General features: G+C 39.0%; 1 protein-coding gene across 1 annotated transcript in view; it reads left to right on the top strand.

The window, feature by feature from the left end:
- Positions 1-20,456, top strand: part of GADL1 (glutamate decarboxylase-like 1) — a 121,744-nt gene that overhangs the window by 19,987 nt on the left and 81,301 nt on the right. Inside the window, exons 9-11 of the mRNA XM_005878052.2 lie at positions 4,658-4,774; positions 9,530-9,594; positions 10,110-10,191. Of these exons, the coding sequence (XP_005878114.1) occupies positions 4,658-4,774; positions 9,530-9,594; positions 10,110-10,191 (264 nt within the window). The remainder of the gene's footprint in view (positions 1-4,657; positions 4,775-9,529; positions 9,595-10,109; positions 10,192-20,456) is intronic.

The raw sequence follows: 20,456 nt of genomic DNA, 5'->3' as shown, positions 1-20,456 counted from the left end.
TCCCTCATTTCCTCCCTCTTTTTCCCTCCCTCCCTTCTACTCCCTTTAAAAATCAATGAAAAAAACATCCTCTGGGTAAAGATTACCATAAAAAGATAGTGAACCCAGCATCTCCAGCAGGGTCCCCATGACCACTCTCCTACAAAACTCCTGACTCTAAGAATTCTGCAGCCCAAACCAATGGTCTCTGTTGCATTCAGAATGACTCCTGACATCCTGATCAGCCTATCCTCCCAGATTGCTTCCACCCAAAGTCCATTCACAACCACCATCCTGTACTGAGTCTGGGTCTGATATTTCAGCTCTGGAAGAATGTTCTCTCTCAGCTGGCAGGATGTATTAAAGCTGACATGTCTGTCACTGGGGAAAGCAAGGCATGACCATGCTCACCTGTGATACTCTAGCGAGGGCTGGCCTTGACACCTGCTTTTGAGGTATGTCGCCTTCTTGGTGCCAGCCCTCTTATTTCTTGGACCTGCTGGCTTAGGTGCACCTACTTCTTCACTGCTTCCCTCCCGATCCCAGCAGTCCTCATTGCAAAAGGGGCTTCAGACTATTCTCCTGTAACTTTCCAGCAGGTAGCAACAAAGTCAGGTGTGGCTGCTGAATAATGAAAAGCCCAGCTTCTGACCTGGGATGTATCGCTCCCTCATAGCATTTCACACTCTTAAAAAAATGGGTTCTCTTATTTTTAATTTTTAAAATTTTGATATATTTCTGTTATTTTACTCTTTATATTTTAATTTTTTTTATAAAAATCACCTTATCCAGAGCATGCTAGGTTATTATATTTGGTTTAAAATTCTGTACTTAAAATTTTTGCCTTTTTTGCATATGTATTGGCTTAGATCTACATTTGTCATTATTTTTTAAAACATTCCAATGGTGGGTAGACTTGAAGTTGTCTGGTGGTAGAGATGATCAGATTTCATTGCCTCTTGGTAAAATTCTAGATTACCACCACCTTGTTCACCTGTGAACTATAGCCATCAAAGCTTGATCCCAAGTAGGGACGTGCAGGAGGCAGCCAATCAATGATTCTCTCTCATCATTGATGTTTCTATCTCTCGCTCCCTCTCCCTTCCTCTCTGAAATCAAAAAATATATATATTAAAAAAAGAACAAAAGTAATACCATTTCAAGGGATAATTTCTTTTTTTAATATATTTTATTGATTTTTTACAGAAAGGAAGGGAGAGGGATAGAGAGTTAGAAACATTGATGAGAGAGAAACATCGATCAGCTGCCTCCTGCACACTCCCCACTGGGGATGTGCCCGCAACCAAGGTACATGCCCTTGACCGGAATTGAACCTGGGACCCTTCAATCTGCAGTCCAACACTCTATCCACTGAGCCAAACTGGTTAGGGCTCAAGGAATAATTTCTTAATATCATCAGATATCCACTCGATATTAAAATTTCTCCCATTCCCTTTTAAAATAGTTGGTTTGTTTCAATAAGGATTCATAAAAGGCCTATGTGTTGCATTTGATTGATTCATCATATAAATCTCTTCTAGGCTATAGCTTCCCCTCCTCCTTTTTTTTAACTCTTAAAATTGATCTGTTGAAGAAACCACATCTATTAGTGTGGTAGTTTTCCACATTATGAATTATGTAGACTGCATCACACATTTGAGACTCAAGTGCTCCCCTCCTCTGCACCACCCATCTGTTCTCTATATTTCTTGTAATTTGACAGATCTTGAGACTCGGTGAGATTCAGATTGGAAATGTTGCCGGGATTCTTTGTGGGTAAATTTTGTCCTTCCATGAGGAGGCATCTCTTGTCTCTTTCTGTGGTAACATTGATTGGTGGGTTCCGGTATTGTCAGCCCACCTGTTAGAGAGCTCTGCATCCGCCTCTCGCCTCATGGATTTCCTGCCATTGATGATCCTTGTCTAGACCCATTGTTTCAGTAGCTGATGTTCTAATTTATTTCCTTGTTCCTCCTCCATTTATTGGCAGGCATACTACTGTAAGGAAAAATGTTCCCTCATCCCTATCTGGTTTCCCTAAGGAAACAGTTTTCACAGACACGGCAGGATCCACGTTTTCTTCTTTCCCCTGATTTACTAATTTTCAGAAGAGCGAGTTAGTTGCCTAGCATCCCCTAAAGATAGTCAAATCATTAAGTATCATTAAGAACTCATTTTCTAGTATATTCGATGGGTTTTATCCCACTGCAATCATTATTATTTTCACCGCGTAAATTTTGCTTTGCTTTAACAATTAAAGTGCATGAAACTGACCTCGTCTTAAGGTGAGAACCTGAAGAGAGAAGTTTCTCAAAAGTAAAAATTGCTTTAGGCACATTTTAAAGTAGGGCAATGGGGTGAGAGTCAGTATGTCTCCTCTGCTTTCTTTCAAGTCAGCTAAAACTGGGGCCGGGACCCACCAAGGACAAACCTCACATCCGTTCTGAGATAATAATACCCGATGACTAGGTTATTTTTCTCAATAGCTTCAGACCTAGTTGCTCTGTTTCAAGCTTTTAACTCGGATTGTTTCAGATGTAGGAAATTGTGCATTCACTTTTTTTCTGTTGGGCTTCAATTCCCTGGCCAGCCACAATCCATTACAAATCTGTTGAGCAGTGACCTTTACTGGATGCTGAAAACCACAGAGGCGTCCGAGGCTCTGAAGTGCTTATGCAGAGATAAAACTAGTGTAACCACTGAATATTTGGGAGTATTTTTGCATATGACTTTTGAAATGACAAAATTTCTTAGGGAAAACAGGATATTGTTAGCACACCATCAATTCTGTTTCCACTGAATTTTCTTATTAATCGCATGAGATGTGCGAAAGGAAAAAATTGGAAGGTTAAATCCAGATGGCAAAAGTTTAATTTCAGGGACTGATATTTATAGCTAGATTATTAAAAAGGTGAGAAAAAGTCATTAATACGCTATGATAGCTTGCATAGGTGTTTTCTCACCACTGTCAGGATGTCATATAGTTTATGAGGCAAAGCTCAACCATTAAAGACAACGTAAATGGCTTTAGTAAATTACTTTTTCTATTGCTTTTAATGATTGATATAAACCTGGTCCCATTTCCTTTAGTTCTCTGCCCTGATAAAGGTATGATCTGTTGGTACATGAGTGAAGGGAAGAATTCTCAAAGCCCATGATCCCCAGGGACTCTGTCACCTCCTGGTCTCACTCTGAGAAGTTTGGGTGGATGGACTAGGTCTGTGGTCAGCAAACTGCGGCTTGTGAGCCACATGCGGCTCTTTGGCCCCTTGAGTGTGGCTCTTCCTAAGCCTTAGGAGTACCCTAATTAAGTTAATAACAATGTACCTACCTATATAGTTTAAGTTTAAAAAATTTGGCTCTCAAAAGAAATTTCAATCGTTGTAATGTTGATATTTGGCTCTGTGGACTAATGAGTTTGCCGACCACTGGACTAGGTTATAAGTGTCACAACCTTCTGCCTAAATGGCAAATGGGTTCATTGTGTACCGTTACTTTGAGATGTGGACTAAGTGCCCTTGCTCTGCCCTCCTTTCCATTGAGAAATGATATCTCTGTCAATGGTCAGCTAGATTGGAGTGAGTCTGGTTAGAACCCCCAACAATAAAATGGGACGTAAACTTATTTTGTAAGAACTACCTGCACTTGAAAATAAAACTGAGGAAAAAATGATTCCATCCTAAACGGAGGTAAGAACGAACTTAATGGGCAATAAATGTTCTTGTCACTTACTCCTCAGGTGCTAGAATAGTAGGCTTCTCCTTACACTCCCCCCCCCCCCCCCCTCCTCTGTCTGAAAGTTTTTTCTCTAAGGCACTTGCACAGCCAGTAACATATCTCTGCTGACATGCTGGGATGATCCATGAGAAACAAACTCACGGACTCTCTATCCTCTACCTAGTTGCCATGAACTCCCTTACGGGGCCAAGGTGCTGGCTAGCTTGGCTGGGATTACCACTCATCTCTACGTGCGTCCCACATCCTCCCTTTCTCTCCATTTCCTTCGGGCACCTGTTCACTCCGCAAGATGCAGCCGTCAGCTAGATGAGGAGGAATAATCACCATAGAAGCTATGCAGCTTCTCTCTTTTAGCCCATTCTACCAGACTTCTCTGTTGTAGCACCTGTTTTGGAGAATGGATCCCAGTGAGGTTACCTTGCCAAGTTTGTACCTGAGCACATACTCTGTTTTGTAACTGCTCGTACTTCACAAGGAGACAAGCCCACAGGCCTGCGTGCTCTGTCCCTGGAGCTGACTGTTTGTCTTCCAAACAGCCCTTTTTATTTTGGAGAAGGGTAACAACATTGGCATTCTGGAGGCCCAATGAACCTCCCCAAGGAGTTAGGAATCCTACATAATGCCAGTTTGCCAATGGGGATGAGGTTATTTACTTTCTATCTAGGAAAGCAACGAACAGAAAAGGCTATAGAAAGAAAATGAAACTAAAATTATTGAATTGGGACAAAGGACTACTATTGTAGCCTTTTCTGTTTCCTTAATCTATTTATAATACAAAACTATATAGTGAAAAAGCTTAGAAACAGTCACTGAATCAGTGATCATCTCCAAGAACCAAATACATTTCTGGATATATTAGAACCTTTATAATGTACCAGCCTATTACAGGATAAACTTAGAGGTGATGGTGACAATTCTCATGCGTGGCTCCTTTTCACAGGGAGCAGCACCGTTTCTTGTCTCTGCCACCTCAGGTACAACGGTGTTGGGCGCGTTTGATCCGCTGGATGAAATAGCTGATGTCTGCGAGAGGCATGGCCTCTGGCTTCACGTGGATGTAAGTTCATCTGTATGTACACATCTGCTTAGCTTGCTAGTCTTTTTGCAGCTTTGGTGGGAAATCTTTCATTTTCTCAGAAACTAGATGTGAGGTCCCCAGCTACTTTTATTTACATTTCGAATTGGAGGAAATAGATATGTCTTTTTTTCTAAGATATAAAGAAGGATAGGCTAAGACTTGATGTGAATTTTGGTTTCCGTTTTCTGGATTCCATTTTATTCTCTCTTCTCCCATGAACCCTTTTCTCTGGTCCTTTGAATCTACTGTCATTGAGCAGCATGGTGAAGGGACACATTCTGGACTATCTAGTCAGGAGACTTTGGATTTGAATTGGCCTCCTTTGTCACTGTGACCTCAGCCCTCTGGGCTTTGGCGTCTGCATTTGTAAAGAGGGAAATGGCTGGTGTAGTCTGTAAAGCATCTTCTAGCTTTAAAATTATATGATACCAATCAGCCAATAAAGGTAACAAGCTTCCCTATGTAATTTCATGCTCTAATTAAAGCAGGTTTTATCTAGATCTGCTATAGATAATTATTTGAGAGGGACTGGGCTAACTTTACATTTTTCATAACTTTTACACTGAAAGGATTGGCCTTCTTTTTCTAATTAAGTTTGTAAGTCTTGGAGTTATAATAATTTCTTCCTTAATTAAAGGTCATTCTTAAAATTATATTTATCTAAAGTTTAAAGGTTGAATTCAGGCAGTTATAAATGCTTGTTGAGCGTTTTCTTTGTGTGTATGTGTGTGTGTGTGTGTGTGTGTAATCAGGAGTTGAACATATTGATGAAACTTTAGGGATCCTTCCTCTGGTAAGTGAGTGGCTCATAGCCTCTTTATCAGAAAAAAAGAAAACACAATATTTTTGACTTGCTGAAAGGAAGGTAGCTGAGCATTGGGAGGCTATCTCTACACAAAATTTTATAGTTTGGATGGTTTTATGCTTTCAAAGTAAAGCATCTATGATATGATGGGGAGAGATTTTTCAGCAACTCAAGGCTTTCATTAGATGCATGCTAATGTATGGTAAAAGCAGCAGTAACATAAACCCACTAGAGTTATAGGCTCTATTAGTATGCCAATGGCAATATTTCAGGTAGGTTATTTGTGACTTCTTTAAGTGGAATTGTAATACTTGTATCTGTTTACATTTCAACTTATATCCTATTGATTTTTATAGACTTAGAAGCATAATAATACATTATGTCCTAAAAGATAATATGGAAGTAAGTACTTCTGCAACTGTGGAAATGAGGGGGGGAAATACATTAGCATGTATACTTGAAAATTCTACTCTCATAAAAAAATCAAATATGGATTATATAGTTTATATAAAACAGTAACTACAGCAGTTTCTAAATTGAAAATGATATTAAGAGATTTATGGGGCTTAGAGAGAACTGTGATTTATAAGCATGAATAAAAACCTCTCTAGGTTTTCTAAAAATGAAAGGTTGAATTTTGGAAGGAAACACTTCCTAAAAGGAAATATGTAAGCCACACAAATTATTCGTTTTGCATGTAAGGAAGGCCTGTAGCATTTGATTAAATTTGACAACAGTTTGTCTGACCTATTATAGAAATTAGCTCAAACATAGAGGCAGTGATCACCCATTCTTTAGTATTGCAGACATTGAATCTGTTGCTATTCTACCTTTTTATACCATGCAGAGTTTATTCATTTTAAAGATAAAAAGTTACCAAAGTTGCCTTAATTACTTTTACCTGTTCGAAATTTTCTAAAGAGTGTTTTAAAGATACTTTAAATTATTAAAAACTGGTATTTACTTTCTTTTTAAAAAAATGAAATTCTGATTTCTTATTCTTCTGGGTTTTTCAAAACAACAACAACAACAAACAAAAAGAGTTGCCCTGCATATATACTAAAATTTATTAATTCTGAGAGATATTTTTTTTTACATTTTTCACATGTCTGGAATTGGTATGTTGATACCATTCTTTTCTTTATCAGTGGTAAGCAAAAATGATGAGTCTCACATTTGATAGTGTCTTAAATTTGGTTAATTACAATGCATTTTTTAACAACTGAATAATAAAAATCTAGTCTTGTTGACATTTTTGCCTCCAGTTCTGTTCTTCTTCCGTGAGAGCAAATTATTCTTCTAGCCTCTGCCTGTGGGTGGGAGGCCAGGATGTCAGGGCTGGCCCAGCTCTTCTCTGAAACAGAGACTGTGGCTGCTGCAAAGCCTCACACTCCCAGCAAAGCTTCCTGAATCTCCCACCCACTCTTCATTCCAGGTCCCAGCAGGCTAGTAAACATTGTATTTCACATCATGGGCTTTACACGCTGCTGGGTCTCAATTCTACCCCTGCCTCCACCCACCTTCCTTTCAGGATTGGGCCTATTTATTACCTAAGTAATTAAAGAAAATATGCAAGTAAAATGCTAACTGTGGTGCCTAACATATAGTAATAGCTCAATAAATGATAGTCCTTATTGAGATGGGAAGCCAAGCTCCTTCATCATATAGGCGATTTGTTTGTTGTTTTTGCAAGTTTTGTAGTTAGAATTTAGAACATTAAGCAAACAGAAGTAGGCATAACACTAGTGGTGTTGTTTTTCTCCTTCCAGCTTTTTTTGAGGAGTACGTTTGTGGATGAGTTGTTCCTTACCCTCCTGACCACTCTGTAAACCAGTGTACCACACCTTGAAAGAATGCATGTGACTTGAAAACTTCAATCCAGCTCACTAGGATTGGGAGAATATTGTTTACTTTTGGGGGAAGGTGAGGAGGCAGAAGGTAGTGTAGGAGACACAAAGGAGTGCAAGTGTCATAGGTGAGGCAGGTGGAAAGATTAATAGAATAAATGGGGTGTCTGAGTCTTATTATTAATCCTTCTCATAATTGTCACTGGTAGGTTCTCAATGAAGTTGGGGATAAAAGGATTGAGAAAAAAAGTAGGCAACTCGGTGTTTAGGGTGTGTAATGGAAGTGAGAGAACATAATAGGTGAGTCATCTTAATGTTTGTGAAAGTAAAGATCTCAAAATCTAAATTGGGGATCTTCAATTAGTAGCCCAGGATACAGTTTTCTTAGATGCTGAAGGCAGTTGCCTCTGTATCTCAGCCTTAGTCAGACATGGTCCCTCAGGAAAGCCCATGGGGGAAGAGTGCAGCAAGAAGGGGGCTTGACTGACAACCCGAAGTCAGAAGTCATCGGTACTGTAACTGGGAATCTTTGGGATTTGCATGCATACCACCTCCAGTTCACAAACCTTTGGGAACCCTGCGGAGACACTAGTCCATGCAAACAGGGCTGGAATTAAGGTGATACAAATAAGGTTCCTAGGACTCAAGATAAGAAGGGATTCACTCTTAGGGCCATGTAAGAGCCCAACGCTGAGAGTGTGTGCCTTCTTAAATTGTGCACTTTAGGTGACACAGTCACTGTATTCCAGCCCTGAATGAGAGAGCTGTTCATAGGTGCAGTTTAAAGCCATGCCTTATTGTTCACCAACGTGCTCAGCTTTTGCGATAGTCTGAGGATCATGGAGATGTCTCATTTCTGTCACCTTCCACATCTTTGGTACACAAAACCCTGCCCCTCTTTCCACATGATACTGGGTATTCATCATCTTTTTTAAATTCTATAGCCTAAAATAGGGTAGTCTACATCCTAGGCAGTTCCTAAACTCACCTCCTGCCTATAATACTTCCATCGCCCTCAATTATCCATGCTGCACTCTACCATTTGGCAAACTAGCCACCTTCCCTAGTTATGATGCTGTTGTGAAGAGGGGACAAGCTCTGGCTCCCAGATCTGGTTTTTATTACCTGTGAGACCTTGGACAGTCTACCTACCACCTGTGAACCTTAGTTTTTTCTATGAAAATTTGAAGTGATAATAATTCCATTCTCAGTGCAATGTTGTGCAGTGAAATGGCCTCGGAGAGCATTCGACATAGCCCACGACAATCCCCTCATGTTTCCTCACTGCAATCGCCCTTCACTGCCCTACACATTAAACTGAGAAGTTTGCTCAATTTCAGGAACCAAACTGACTTTCTTATTCCTCACATTGATCCTTCCTCCCTCCTTTCTAGACTTATTGACTATGGGATTTTCTTTCATCTCCTTATTCTTAGTTCCCTGCGTCTTTGCTCATATTTACCTCTGCAATGAATAACTTCCTTAAATCCCAGGTTTTTCCTTTCTCTCACATTTTTGACTCGTAAATATATCTGAAAGCTATTTGGCTGAAAAGATCCAATTTTTCAATAATAGAATCTATTTCCTCCTAGCTGAAGTTAGTTGGCTATGGATTCCTATATTCCCTTCTACCCACCTTGTTAAGCACGTGCCACATTTATTAGATAGAATGCCAGGCCTTCGTCCCTGACTCGTTATCAGCATTGGTGCCTTGTGTATGATAGAATCTTGGTGTTGTAAGGTTATATTGACTACTTTAGATTCTAAGATTCGAGAAGGTATAGACTGTGTCTTTTAAACCTTTTGGATCCCACACAGCTCAACAAGTTAATATGCCAATTTCTTTGTAAGATGTGTGAACGTACACCCTAAGGGTCCATAGGGAGCCCTCTGTCTTGACGAGGCCCTGATTGCCTTGGCAGAGACAGTAATCAATCTTTCTTGGCGTACAAATTGGTTAGCATGGACTTAAAACAAAGCAGCAAGGCAGGTTGAGGTCCCTCGGGGTTTTCTGGGACAGTTGACTGGTGAACAGATAACACTGAGATAACATTGGTTTTGGTTATACACTTTTCTCAACAGGCTTCTTGGGGTGGCTCGGCTTTGATGTCCAGGAAGCACCGCCGGCTTCTGCAGGGCATCCACAGGTAAATGTCGCTCCCCACACGCAGCGCCTTTGGTCGAGGCATGGGAATCTCTCTGGATTTTGCCCACTTATGTGACATTCTGAAAATAGAGAAACAAAGTAATTGCTTTCTTCAAAGAAAAAAACCCAAAACTCCAAATTCCCTAGACCAGTGGTCGGCAAACTGCAGCTCGCGAGCCACATGCGGCTCTTTGGCCCCTTGAGTGTGGCTCTTCCTAAGCCTTAGGAGTACCCTAATTAAGTTAATAACAATGTACCTACCTATATAGTTTAGGTTTAAAAAATTTGGCTCTCAAAAGAAATTTCAATCGTTGTACTGTTGATATTTGACTCTGTTGACTAATGAGTTTGCCGACCACTGCCCTAGACTACTTTAACAAGGAATCCTGTTGAGTACTACCTTGGGTATGAGTACTGAATGTGTGTGTGCTGCCGATGGTAGTATTCTTTCCTCCAGTAGAAACTAATGACCCCTGCCCACCCCCACCTTGTCCTTGTTTTTGTTTTACATAACAGAGCTGATTCTGTGGCCTGGAACCCCCACAAGATGCTAATGGCAGGAATTCAGTGCTGTGCTCTCCTTGTAAAGGACAAATCTGTGAGTTTTTCTCTTCTGGCCTCTGGGCACTGAGGGGTTAAATTACGGGGTTTGCAGAAGATTTATTTTTGCTTTTATTTTGGTGCTTTGGGCCAGCTCTAGGTAAGGTCTTTGGTAAAGGTTGGCACAACCAAAGGAAAGATAAATAGACTCCGTTGAAAGAGGCAGTGCTTCTGCTCAGGTAATTTTACAGATTTGATTTAGGTATTATGTAATCTCATTAGTTACAGCAAAATGGTCTCTCTCTCTCTCTCTCATTTGGATTATATTTTAAAAATCAGTTTTAAACACTGCCAAGAATTTTTTTCTCCTTGATTAAGTCTGGGATTTAAGTTATCTTGAAACTTCTGCTCGCTGAGAAAGTGGAACAGATGTGTGTCATACATTAAATTGAATGCTTAATATGCGTAGCTGGGGCTTAACAGCCCGTTTCGATGGGAAGATGTTAGTTCAGGGCTGATCATCGAACACTGATTTATTAGAGGATTATCTGTCTCAAGCGGTTGGTACTTAGCTTCTTTTAGAATCTTGGGGAGAGTTGAAAACTAGTCTGGGTTACTGGGAGGGAAGTGGGCAAAGAGTTGCTGAGGTTCTTCTTGGCTGGAGGTATAAACGCTGTTTTCTGTGGGTTAAATAAGGATCCTGGTGGGCAGTGGCCCAGGCTGGGAAGTGCCACTTCATTCTTAGAAATGCCTCCTCAAGATCTGTGTGCAGCATGTGGGTGATCTTTCTCAGCCATCTGTTTACATTTTTTTCCTAGGGGACTCCCTTTGCCAATGCTAAAGACATGTTCTCGTTGTAAGGAATTTGATTTCAAATGGAAACCATATTTAAAATGTGAAACCTTGTCTTGCCTGTGTGGATAGTTGCACCTCTCTTTAAAGGGAAAAACTGTGGTATGTGTATGTCAGCGCCCTTTGTGTTTTGAGATGCGCAAACAGAATGTCCATCGGAAACGAAGAACAGCTTCTGTATCTGTAGATAGACACTCTTGGGAACATGAATTCGTTCCTTAATGTTTTATTAGACTGGCTACCATGCACTGTCTTCAATTCCATTGAACTACTTTTCATTGAAGTTTTTAAATTGTAGAGTGATGACTGCATGTTATAACTGAAAGGTAGTGTAAGACTATTATATTATGCATGAACAAAAAAACATACTCAACTTGCCTGGCTGGTGTGGCTCAGTGGTTGAGGGTCAACCCATGAACCAAGAGGTTCCCAGTCAGGGCACATGCCTGGGTTGCAGGCTTGATCCAAGGTAGGGGGCATGCAGGAGGGAGCCAATCGATGATGTTCTGGAGACCAGAAGTCCAAAGTCAAATGGCTGGCAGGGCCATGCTCCCTCTGAAGGCTCTAGGCCAGCCGTGAATAAAACTAAAAAAAAAAAAAAACCAAACCCTTTTTTTTAATGATGTTTACTTTGAATTTATATTAGTTCACACAAACACTCCATCCATGCTTTTGTTCCGGCCCTCCGGTCCAGTTTAAGAACCCATTGTGGCCCTCAAGTCAAAAAGTTTGCCCACCCCTGCTCTATCTCCCTCCCTTCCTCTCTCTCTAAAAATAAATAAAAACATTTAAAAAAAATCACATACTCAACTTTTCCACAATTACATATTGAAGACATGATTTAAGAGTTTAGGAGTAAATCCAGGTTTTCCTTTGGTCTAGATATAAGACAAAAACTATGTCAAACATCCCTTGTGTGCCAGGCATTTTCTACCTGCTTTCTCTCTAATGAGCCATTCTGAATGACATTCTTATCTGTTGGTGTGCTGCTCTCAGGAGTGGAAATTTTAGACCAAGCAGGTCAAACTCCCGGGCCGCATGCCTCATTTATTTGGCCTGTGTTAGCCTTTTGAGTGTGACATGCTTGTTTTAGATCAAAGATTCTATGACTACTCTTCTAAATACTTTCCTAGTTTTTATACATTTTTCTTGTTGAATGATAATTGAGTGATTTAGATAAGAATTTATTTACATTTAAGTACTTGAAGCAACTTAAAATTTTCTGGGTCATGTAACTCTATAACAGGGGTTAAATTGTACTGTTTTTTAAAAAAGAATTCATTCCTGGATCTCAATAAAAACAATAATATCCATGCCTACTCACTTGGCAAGATTTAAGAGGTTAGAAAAATTGTATTTATTGTGTAAAGAATTGAGCACTTTCAAAAGTTGCCTTTTTTGGATGAAAGACCATTTTCAAATGAACTGGAATAGAGAGCTGAGCCATGAAATATGAGATATGACAATCAGCTTGCAAAGTTTTGTGTCCGCAGTTTTCTTTCTCTTTTGTACCTATTTTCTGCCTCTGTTGTTCTCTTTCATATTCATTTATTCATTCTACCAACACTAACTGATTTCCTATGTAGGCCAGGCACTGTGCTGATTCTGAACTTATAAAACGCACACAACTCCCATAGCCAAAGAGCATATCCTATATAATAAAAGGGTAATATGCAAATCGACCAAATGGTGGATCAACCGGTCACTATGATGCACACTGACCACCAGGAAGCAGACGCTCAATGCAGGAGCTGCCCCCTGGTGGTCAGTGCACTCCCACAGGGGGAGCACTGCTTAGCCACAAGCTGAGCTGATGGCTGGCGAGCACAGCGGCCTGCCTCCACAGCAGCGCTAAGGATGTCCGACTGTGGGGAGCGGGCCTAAGCCATCAGTCGGACATCCCCCAAGGGCTCCTGGGCTGTGAAAGGGTGCAGGCCAGGCTGAAGGACCGTCCTCCCCACCCCCCACCACCGAGTGCACGACTGTGGTGCACCGGGCCTCTAGTAATCTCATAAAGGAAACAGTGAACAAAATATACCCATTTAATTCCTTGATTACTATTTTGATAAGTCAAAAGCTTAATGTCCCTTCTTAAGGGTTCCAGGACTCCACAAGGTAATCTGGCATCTCCCCATTATTCTTTCTCTGACCCTGTTCCCTTCCTATGAAGTACTCACCATGATTTGTAATTATGACTTCTCATGTATTAACTTTCCCTTCACCTAGAATGTAATAGGAACTACATCATTATATCCACCACTCTCTTTCCAGTGCATAGCAAGTTTGCATTGAACAAGGAAAAGAATTAAAATTTGCTGAAAATTTTAATGAGTAAATAAATCAAAAGTCCTCAGCAATATCTGCCCTCATGCCAACAATAACTGAGAGTTTCCAATTTCTCCCCTACCCCAAATTATCCCTGTTGAGAGCTCTGATTAAACAGTGATTAAAATTATAGTGGATGAGCTTTATTGCCTGGTCCCTTCCGCAGGCATGAGCATGCCTCCACCAGTAATTGATGAACAGTGATTTTAATTTGGACTTATTCCTCCAGTTAATGGAAGGGGATAACTCCAGTTAAAGAAAGCAAATTACTTAGTGAATATACTTCTGTTAAGGAAAAAGCTAATTCCCTAATTTGTATCCTCAAAGCCCTAACATTCACAATGCTGCTTTCCTGATTGACTAGTGTGGGGTGTTTGCGTTTTTAATTTCCTGCATTAGGAAAAAGGCTGTTTCAGAAACAAAGCTGAGCTGTTGCTCTGGAAGAGTACTATCACTAAACCTCTGCATCATAGGGATAAAAAAAAATCAGGGATTTTGAAAAAAAAAATCTGTGATTTTTAAACAGGTTGACTTCAGATGTAGATGCTGCATTTATATGGCCATTTTGGATCAAGACAATTTTGGATGTTTTCATCTAAAATAAAATATCCTTAGAATCAGTTGCATGGATGCAGAAAAATCTCAATATTATCTTCTTGATTTTTAGTGTTTATTAGAAGGACTTTTAGTTTTACAAAACCTAACAGAGAACTTGAAATATGCTAATCAGATGACTTGTTGAGTACAGATTATTCCTCTCCATTTGTACCTACCATCATCATCCAGTATTAATTCACAAGGACTCCCTGTTTAACCTATCAGCTGAAGGCAATTTAAGGGACTTTTTTAAAGAAATACTGTTGATACTGTGAATTTTAATATTATGTCCATTTTTATAGGTTTATTTCAGAAGTAATGCATATATCTTTTAGGCAAATCAGAAAATTTATATATGGAGAAAGATGAAGAAAAAGATATAGAAGATAAATAACTGAAGATGGCATTTTATATATTTTCTTATGCATATATACATGTACACCTACCTAATCTAAAAATATTATAATATATTTTACTTTTAACATGCTTTTTCTATTGGAACAAAATTGAGTATTGTTCCATGTCAACATGCATTGTATACATTTTTAATATCTGCATAGTATTCTATTGTTTTGATAAAATATAATTAACTTGACCACCCCCTTATTACTGACCAATTAGATTATTTTAATTAGCGAGAGAGAGCGAGAGAGAGAGAGAGAGAGAGAGAGAGTTACAGAGATTCCTTTGACATCACAGGGGTATTTAGCTCTGTGGATTTAATAGGCAAGTCATTTGTACACCCACACTTACAGACACACGTGTAAACATCTTCTGATTTTATCTGTTGACATATTATACCTCCTTCTCAGGGATCTTCTTTGGATAGAGGTATTGGCATGCAATTCTGGGCTACCTAGGTTTCAAATAATAAGATAGAAAAAAAAGAGTTAAGCTTGCAGTTCTTTTCCTTTCATCTTCATTTTAGAGAAGGCTCAGAATGTAGTCCCAGTTTTTCTTTAGGAGAAGGAGCAGCAGGAAGAAGAAGAGTAGGAAATTCATTCAATACTAGGTGTCGGCACTGCAATGCGAAGAGGAAAGAAGAAAAGGGAGATGAACACCATCTCCCAATGTGGTCCCCCCAGGAGAAGGCAGAGAAATTTCCCTGGAATATCACCCCTGAAAAATGTGCTTGCTATCTCTAGCCCATTTAAATTTCTACTTAGAATGATACTTGATATTGCAAATGACAATTATTACATGCCGTTTTAAAAAATTGTGCAAGCAAAAAAGAAGGAAGAAGAAAGAGATTTATCAGAGAAACTAGAACAAACTATATTGGCTTTTGTTAGGATTTCTCTTTTAGATCTTGTTTTTCCTCATGGAGTTCCTATAGAAGCGCCATTAGATGGTTTGAAAATACCGAACAATCTGATCATCAAAACATTGTTTTTCTTTCAAGCCAGAGAGCACTCATACTCTCCCTATGCACGTACATTATAAATGTCTTTGGAATGACAGCTTCCTAACTAATGTAGCAAAAAATAGGGGGAAGGTATGCGTTTAAAACTGATTAGAAAGAAACAGCATTTGACTTGTAGAAGAGACACCAATCTTCTGTGCTTGATGCTGCCAAAATTTTTCTCCATATCTTGCATGCTCTTGCTTGAGCCGAGAAAATTCTTTTTAGACTTTTCAGCAAGGTTGAGAATTGCATAAACCTGGCAGAACTGATCGAGTTCATGGTTAGTAAATAGCCCTTTTCTTTTTTAATTCCTGTCTTTAAAATTATAATAAACAAAAGTTAATTTTATTTTCTTGAGGTTTTTGGAAATGTGTGCATATGCCTGTTTATATGCATGCATTACATTTTTGAAAACCCACATGGTGTGACCGCTCGTGACAAACACCCCCATTAGGTCTGCTTTCCTTCTCCATGAGGTAAAGAGATACAATAATTAGTGTTGGAGTTACACATGTTCAAAATACATTATGCCTTTTTCCACCAAAAAAATAATAAAAATGGGGTTTAGTTTTTACTAGTATTTGTTGTTATTGCCATTGTCATTAAATTTAACAGGGGGTTTGCACTTTGTTTTAGATCCTTGCTCCAAGGGGTGTGTTATTTTGCATAATTGTTATTATACTACTTGATTTCAATCAATAGTTACCACCTTGGCATAAATGGGCACAAGTCCCAATGCAGGACTTATTCCATGGTTCTTGTAATCATCTATGTATTAGACCGTGAGCTACTGGAGGGCAGAAGGGGTCTTATTCATTGCTATAGACCCAACTACTTAGAACAGAGCACAACACTCACCTAATACTCAATAAAAATGTCTCCTGAGATGATCTTTGTATCTTTTTCCAATATCATCAAATGATAATGTGTTTTAAATTCTTTACCTGCAGCTGAAGTAGTAGTTCCATTTTATTCAAGACCTCATCTCTTCCAAGTCTCAAAGAATATCCCTTCCCACTAGTAGGTAACAAACATTTTTGACGGGGTGTAGAAATTGTTTGTCTCATCCATATGGTTTGATATACCCATTGCCTCCTCACATCTCCCATTTCATGTTGGCACTTTTTAAAAAAAATCCTTTAAACTGTGCCAACATTTGGCCTTTTATCTTCGTGCCTCAGAGACCAATAATAAATCAGTGACTCATGCTTTCCTTTTTCAGAAACCATATTATCCTTCCGCTAGGGAGTTATTTTTTGTTTTAATGTCTAATGATGCTGTTCTTTATTGGAGACTGGACAAGTAGAAGAGATACTTGCTTTTCTAAGGTTCCCTGAGTCCTCTCTTGACCCTTCTAATAAACAGAATGTTTACTGGCTGTGGCTGCTTATATGGTTGGAGGCAGCGTTTTGGCCACTGGTTTCCTAATTTCATCCCTAAGTTTCTTCAAACCTCTGGGTGGCTGCCACCTGGTCCTACTGATTAAGCTACATTTATTTCATCAGTTTGACTAAGATGAGTTGGAATGCTGCCCAGTTTTGATTTAATATCTTCTTCCTATCTATTTCTGGAGAATCCCGAGAGTGTGTGAATCCCTCCGATATTTTTCCAGGTAAAGAATTCAGTCTTCATGGTAACCATCCCATTTCAGTATGGGACTCACCCCAACCTTTGCTTCTCTGCCAGCCATCACAGAAGAGTTCAGATTTTCTAAGAAATGACCAAAAAAAGGGGGAAAAAATGAGACTCTACCTTTGTGTCCTTTTGTCATCCCCAATTTGATAAAAACTAGCAGTTGAAAAATAGGATTCTATTTACAGATTGAATATTTTCTCTCCTCTCTTGTAACAAAATGGAAAAGGGCCTCAAAATAATGGGAAAATTATATAAGTTAAAAATCTAAGAAAAATGAGAAACATAAGGGTAAGGGCTTAAAAGGAAACCTGGAATGAAGCTAATGGAAAAATTCATGCCATAATTGGCATGCTACACCTGCTTCAGTGGGTAGGCCAAAATATGATTTTAGCATTTTTAATGGATTCCAGGCATCTGCCTTTATTTTTTTTAACTACTAGAGGCCCGGTGCATGAATTCATGCATTCTGCCGGATCAGGCCAAAACCAGCTCTTCAACATTCCCTGAGGGGCCCCAGATTGTGAGAGGGCGCAGGCCAGGCCAAGGGACCCCACTGGTGCACGATCAGGGCCAGGGAGGGATGCAGGAGTTTGGCCAGCTGGGGAGGGACTGTGGGAGGGCTACAGGGTGTGTCCGGCCCATCTCGCTCAGTCCTGATTGGCCAGACCCCAGCAGCAAGCTAACCTACCAGTCAGAGCATCTGCCCCCTGGTGGTCAGTGCATGTCATAGCGAGCAGTTGAGTGGTGCTAGCATATCATTAGCATATTACGCTTTCATTGGTTGAACGAACAACTGGACGACTGGACACTTAGCATATTAGGCTTTTATTACATAGGATTAACTCACTGCAACAAGGCTTTCTCTTCCATTTCTACTTTCTGTTATGACACTTGACACCCTTTTAACTTCTTGGAATGAATATTCTATGTGTTTGCTTTTGCACAATTCTAGTGGTCATATTTGTTGTTTTCCAAGAAAGATATTTTAAAACATACCTAACACTCCCAATTACATTTTCTAGCTTTGTTGTTTCAAGGCCAAAAAGTTTCAGGAAGTCAATTTTTTTTCTGGGTTTTTCTTCCACAGCAACTCAACATGTCAATGCAAATCTATGTGAGTGAGAGAAGTATTCTAATTTTGTAGATAATTCAGAGGTGGTAAATATATATTTATTTTCTATAGACTTTTAATAGTTGTACTTAAACCCTAATTTTCTGGTTTGGCTCAGTGGATAGAGCGTCGGCCTGTGGACTAAAGGGTCCCAGGTTCGATTCCTGTCAAGGGCATGTACGTTGGTTGCGGGCACATCCCTAGTAGGAGGTGTGCAGGAGGCAGTTGATGAATATTTCTCTCTCATCGATATTTCTAACTCTATCCCTCTCCCTTCCTCTCTGTAAAAAATCAATAAAATATATTTAAAAAAACAACAACCCTAATTTGTACAGAAATTGTTACTAACATATAATAAAGAAGTTAATTGTGGACTGAATAGAAAAATGAAAACTGAACAATAGTTACCATATTTTTCATATTGAAGGTGCACATATCTCATGCAGCAAACACATCTGCATTTATATTCTCACATACCTACCTTTAGACCCTCATGATGTTGATGGTAAATCATAATCTAAGGAGTTTTATTTAACTGCCCAAGGAGCTCCATCTCTTTTCTGGTAGTTTATTCTTAGGGCTATTTGGGAGTCTGGAAGATATTGGTCTTTTTCCCCCCAATTAATTATTATGAAATATAAGAAAAACATAAAATATGCATAAAATGAAAGTGAAAATATTGATGTACTATCATAATAAGAATAATCAAGTAATTGCCACACAGAGTAAACCAATGAGCAGGAAACCAGAAATTGCTTTTATGCTCTTTCCTGTTACTGATTTCCTTGCTTTTCTTCTTAGTTTTGCTTTGCAGTTATATATCCTTAAATCATATAATTTACTTTCACCTGTTTGAAATTTGTATAAATGGAATCATACACTGTGTTTTTTCCATTTGGCTTTGTTGTTGTTGCTCCAACTTACCTTATGTCCATAAGATTCATTTATGTTGTGGCACAATCCGATTCCTACTGTTTCATGCTATTTTATGAGTACATCACAATTTGTGTATCCATTTATGTTGATGGGTTATTTCAACTTTGGGCTTTTTCAGAAATTTTCTGTGAATATTTTTGTGTACATATCTTTATTGCTTGCTATATCCCTGAGGTGTCATCCAGTATAATTTTCCTTCTTCTTAAAGGCCATATTTAGGAATTTCATAGGGAATCAAACGGTGGCAAATGCTGTTAAACTTTGCTTCTTTAAAAATCTTTTTATTTTATGGTTTTCTGGGGACAGAATTCTGTCAGTAATTTTCTTTCAGAACATTTATAATTTTAGGGGGTGAGGCTGTTGGTGTTGTGTTAGAAAGTTAGCTATTTAACTCATTTCTTTGATGGTAAAATAACATTTATGTGACTTCTTTTAAGATTTTCAGGCTTTCTTTATGGATTTTGTTTAATTTACCTTATGTTGACTTCATTGGGCTTCTTGAATCTGTGAATTGTTATGTTTCACAAGTTTTAACAACTATCATTCAATTTTTGACTCTGCATCCTTTCTCTCCTTATGGCAGTCCAGTTAAATGTATATTAGAGCTACTCACTGTGTTCTCTCTCTCTTACTTTATTTGTATGTCTTTCCATACTTCATTGTGGATACTTTTCATGACCTATTTTGAAATTCACTAATTCTCTCTTTAGCTGTGTCTAATCGGATGTTAATAGCCTCTCTTCTGTTCTTACTTTATCATGTCTTTCCACTTTAATAATACCCGAGTCTTTAAGCTCCTGTTGACATTTTTAAGATCAGCTTTTATCTCCACAAACCTTCTAAAATAGATTTATAATCTGTCTCTGCTTAGTCTAATATCTAGATTCCCTCTGGTGCTATCCCTGTTATTTTTTGTGTTTGTGATTCCTGTCTAGCCTTATAATTTTTTATGACTTACTGAATATTTTATTTGAAAATCACCTTTAGGAATACTTTGAAACCTGAAGTAAAGTTATTTACTGGTTTTCTTATAAGTTCTGAGAGATTTAAAGTTATTCTCTTGCATTTTCTAAATACATAATCATATCAGTAATTTTGTTTTCTTGCTAATATCTCAGCTTCATATCATTTGAAAATATAATGCCCTGATAGAATTTCCAAAAATATATTCCACAATAATCTATACTATATAATAAAGAGCTAAAATGCTAATTAGACCGGATGGCAGAACGGCCTTCCAGAACAACCTTCTGGAATGACCAGTGGGCGGGGGATGCGGGGCTGCGAGGCAGCCGGGGCCACAAGGGCTGAGCCCCTTGCATGAATTTCATGCATAGGGTCTCTAGTATCCTATCTAATAAAAGAGAAACATGGTAATTAGCCGTACCTCCGCTACCCTTCCCATTGGCTAATCAGGGCGATATGCAAATTAACTGCCAGCCAAGATGGCAGCCGGCAGCCA

Source organism: Myotis brandtii, unplaced genomic scaffold (genome assembly GCF_000412655.1).
Source record: "Myotis brandtii unplaced genomic scaffold, ASM41265v1 scaffold54, whole genome shotgun sequence".
Taxonomy (NCBI): domain Eukaryota; kingdom Metazoa; phylum Chordata; class Mammalia; order Chiroptera; family Vespertilionidae; genus Myotis; species Myotis brandtii.
The sequence above is the reverse complement of the archived record's forward strand: the minus strand, read 5'-3'. Positions and strand labels throughout refer to the sequence as shown.